At 46.7% G+C, this 4,511-nt stretch overlaps 1 protein-coding gene across 1 annotated transcript; it reads left to right on the plus strand.

Moving 5' to 3' along the window:
* Positions 1-878: 878 nt before the first annotated feature.
* On the plus strand, positions 879-3,944 carry LOC147886316 (pentatricopeptide repeat-containing protein At3g53360, mitochondrial-like). The gene is made up of 5 exons (XM_087395091.1): positions 879-2,681; positions 2,765-2,772; positions 2,969-3,097; positions 3,329-3,338; positions 3,810-3,944. The coding sequence occupies exons 1-5, from the start codon at positions 879-881 to the stop codon at positions 3,942-3,944; spliced, it is 2,085 nt and encodes a 694-aa protein (XP_087251217.1).
* The last annotated feature ends 567 nt before the right edge of the window (positions 3,945-4,511 follow it).

Consider the following 4,511-nt stretch of genomic DNA (forward strand, 5'->3'; position numbering starts at 1 on the left):
ACCTTGCAAGATTATGAATGTTCCTCCAAAAAAGAGGGCTGCAGCATGGAGAGATTTCTTGAAGAGGTCTTTCACTGTCTTACTCTCATATCCATGAGTAGGAGTGTGTTGGAAGACTCTAACTTTAGGTGATCCATATCGTATATAGTAGAGATTCTCATCCTTCAGGCCAAATTAAGGCAAGGTAACCTCTAACCTCTCCTAGCATTGTTTCTTTTCAATAGACTGTGCATCTAAGTCCAACACTATTTAGAGAGTTTAAGGCAATGCACCATAGTTGTGATAGTCCAAAATAGATAGTCTCTCTGCGTAAAGGTATGTTGTATTTATCTTTAGTAGCATTCCTTCAAATAAAAAATCGAGGACCGACACCATCTACGGATCGATCTTAGACCACATTTGGACAAACATCGACCTCCAAGGCACCATCTCCTGAGCAAACTACGGTCAGTGGTCCGACCACTCATGCACTCATGTTCTCATCCAGGACCTAGAAACTAGATCTGGGGGAGCCTTGTAACTAGATCTCTTCCGAGGCCGAGAGAAAATTTTGACGTGTTTCATTCGACATTACACGCCAATGACAAATTCAGACACTCGACCGAGAGACTTCAAAGGAGCAGACTTTCCATGGAATGCAAAGGGGACTTTCGCCAGCTTGCCCACTTCTGAAGTGGGTGCCTCGCGGATTTGGCATCTAACGTGAGGACGAACAGGGAGGTAACCCACAACCACCATGCGAGTGAATGTGTTTGCTTGACACCATCTCTATGCTTCTACTTCCAATTGTGCCCCTATCCATGGAGAGAAGGCAAGCAGATACAGTAGCTTGTTGCACTTGCATCTCTATGCTTATACTTCCAATTGTGCCCCTATCCATGGAGAGAAGGCAAGCAGATACAGTAGCTTGTTGCACGCCTGCAAGCTTGAATGGCTCCCTCAGGTCGGACCTTTTGGCTGGGGATACAAAGACCAAGTTTGGTCAGCAGAAGGGCAAGGTTCTAGGATTTTTGCGGATCTCATATTGGGGGTGGACTTCCACAGAACAGGCCAAACTTCCCGAAGAGGTGCTGTGTGAGCTAGAAACCAGTAAGACCGGTCATACACCCACGTTAAATGGGTACCATCGGAGTGGCCTTGCTATGAATGAAGTCTGCTGCCCTGGTTCAAATTTGAATGGGGAGATCCTGGGTCAGCTGGGGCCAGAGACAGATGCTGCTACCTATGCCTCGCTTTTGAGGCAGTGCACGAGTGCCAAGGCCCTTTCTGAGGGTGAATGTGTACATGTACACATGGCCAGGCGTGGATATCTGGCCAACAGATTTCTGAGTAACCTTCTCATCCTAATGTACAGCAAGTGCAGGAACCTGGAGTATGCACGCACTGTGTTTGACAACATGGTCTCTCTGAACTTGTACTCTTGGAACATTATGATCACGGCGTGTGCCCAAAATGGACATGGCAATGAGGCTTTACACCTATTTGGTCAAATGCAGGTGGAAGGCCTCAAACCAAGCCAAGTCACCTTTATCTCCGTTTTGGATGCCTGCGCCAGTCTGACAGCCTTAGAAGAGGGTCAGGAGATCCATGCCACCATCATTGGCACTAGAGCGGAGTCAGACGTTGTTGTTGGAACAGCCCTCGTCAATATGTATGGCAAGTGCAATAGCCTGAATGATTCTAGGGCTGTGTTTGAACAGATGCCACTGCGGGATATAGTTTCCTGGAATGCTATGATTGCAGTGAGTGCCCAGAATGGGCAGGGCAAGGAGGCCCTACAATTGTATGGTTCTTTGCAGTCTGAAGGCATCAAGCCAAGCAAGATCACCTTTATCTGCATGTTGGATGCATGTGCCAGTATGCCAGCCCTAGAAAAGGGTCAAGAGATTCATGCTACGATCATTGGCAACGAATGGGAATTGGATTCAGCTGTGGGAACAACCCTCGTCAATATGTACGGCAAGTGCGGCAGCCTAAATGATTCGAGGGCTGTGTTTGCACAGATGACATCACCGGATGTGGTGTCCTGGAGTACCATGATTGCAGTGTGTGCCCAGGGCGGCTATGGCAAGGATGCCCTACAACTGTTTGGCCAAATGCAAGCCCAAGGTATGAAACCAAACAAGATCACGTTGACCTGCATTTTGGATGCGTCTGCCAGTGTGGCAGCCCTAGAAGAGGGTCGAGAGATCCATGCTACTGTTGTTGGCAATGAATGGGAGTGGGATGTTGTTTTGATGAATGCCCTCGTAAATATGTATGGCAAGTGCAGCAGTCTGAATGATTCGAGGGCTGTATTTGCAGAGATGCCACTGCAGGATGTGGCGTCCTGGAATGCCATGATTGGAGCATGTGCTCAAAATGGACATGGCGAGGAGGCGCTACAACTGTTTGGTCGAATGCAGGCTCAATGCATTGAGCCAGACAAGATTAGCTTCATTATTATTTTGGACGCGTGTGCTGGTGTGGCATCCCTAGAAGGGGGTCGTGAGATCCATGCTAATATTGTTGGAAATGGATGGGAATCGGATGTTCTTTTTGGTAATGCTCTTGTCAATATGTATGGCAAGTGTGGAAGCCTTGATGCTTCAAGGGCTCTTTTTGCAAAGATGCTACTTCGGGATGTGGTCTCTTGGAATGCCATGATTGCAGTGTGTGCTCAAAATGGGCATGGCAAGGAGGTGCTACAACTGTTTAGTCAAATGCAGGCTGAGTGTATCAAGCCAAACAAGATCACCTTCATCTGTGTACTCAATTCATGCAGTCATACAGGTATGGTAGCTGATGGGAGACGGTACTTTGCCTCTATGAAGAGAGAGCATGGATTACATCCTTCCGTGGAGCACTATGTGTGCATGGTTGATCTTCTTGGGCGACAAGGACTCTTGGATGAGGCAGAGGACTTGATTATGAGCATGCCATTTAAAGATGTCAGTTCAGCATGGTTGAGCTTTCTTTCCTCATGCAGAATTCACAGTGATGTGGAACGGGCTCTGCGTGCTGCAAAGGTGGTTTTTGAGCTAGATCCAGGGAATGCTTCACCATATGCATTGCTAGCACACACCCATGGTTATTCGGGTAGATTGAATGTTGATTGGTAAGGGTGATGCTAACTGTTTCCCATCATATACAAAACGAAGTACGCTCATGTGGTGATGAGTGATGAGCAAACTAAGTTCACAGATGATTCGTCACATTAGGTGGCTGAGATTTCCCCAACTATCAGGGTCTTAACTTCAATCTGCGGCAAGGGCTGGAGGGGCGTTTGTTCTTGTCAAGCAAGGTTGGAGAGTTCTGAATTGTATGAGACCGTGCTGTGATCATTCAGGTTTCTGCAGGTGTTTACTCTTTTGTCGATCCAAACTCTCCAGGGACAAATCTAAGCTCCCCTTTTGGATGTTTTGGAGGGGCAGAATTTTATCCTTGATGGTGATTGGAATATGGCTCTAGGAACTGGTGACACATCTCGTCCAAGACATGATATGTTGCAAGATGAGGCATTGTTGATTTTTCTGGTCATGATATGTTGCAGAGCAGGCATGGAGGAGTTTTCTGGTAAGAGTGATTTGGGGGATTCTTCGGAGCTTGATATGCCAGACTCTTTGCTTTCTTTTATGTGGAATAATAAATGAAGAGGAAAGGAATTTAGGACTGCTTGTGTGTGATTCATAATGGTGGCTTGCAAGTCCATTGAACCCTTAGAAATACGGCCCTCTCAGCCGATTGATTGGGTTTTTCATTACTATTGGAGGTGGGTAAGGTTGTAAATGTGCCCTCTAGATTTGATAATTTTCTGCTTCTTGATCCAGTGTTTAGTCAGCACTGTCAAGATTGTTGGTCCAGTTCTGCTGCTCAGTATTCTGATTTGTTTATTACATGAGAAGAATGCGTTAAAGAAACAGTTCTTTGAGCTAGGCAGTTTGAAGCGGATAAGGTTAATATGAGGAGGAATCTGCCAATGGGGCCCTAGCTTGGTGGCTGAAGCAGCTGTGTGTGTGCGTGAGCTCAAGCTCCCAGCTATGTCTCTTCATGAAGAGGTATATGTGGATCAGCCACCCGGCTTCATTAATTCTCGTTCTCCTTCCATGGTCTGTCGCCTTCGCAAGGCCCTCTACGGTCTCAAGCAAGCTCCTAGGGCCTGGAATCAGCGTATTGATACCTTCTTCTGCCGCCAAGGACTTCATCGCTCTCTGGCTGATCCCAATCTTTATCTTTTTCATGAAGGACAGCTTCATACCTTCATCATTCTTTATGTGGATGATCTAATCCTTACTGGGAGTCATACCAATCATATCCTTGCCATTAAAGTTGCTCTTCAAACTAAATTTGAGATGACGGATATGGGCCTTCTCCATTTTTTCTTGGGTCTTGAGATTTGGCAGACTAAGAGGGGGTATTTTGTCTCTCAGCAACGCTATGTTCACGAGCTCCTCGAAACTTTCCACATGGCTGACTGTCGGCCCATCACTTCTCCCATGGATCCCAACTCTAAACTCTCTGCTTCTGGGTCC

The sequence above is a fragment of the Dipteris shenzhenensis genome, chromosome 24 (assembly GCF_047967505.1).
Source record: "Dipteris shenzhenensis isolate YYH24624 ecotype China chromosome 24, Dip_SZ_1.0, whole genome shotgun sequence".
NCBI classification, from domain to species: domain Eukaryota; kingdom Viridiplantae; phylum Streptophyta; class Polypodiopsida; order Gleicheniales; family Dipteridaceae; genus Dipteris; species Dipteris shenzhenensis.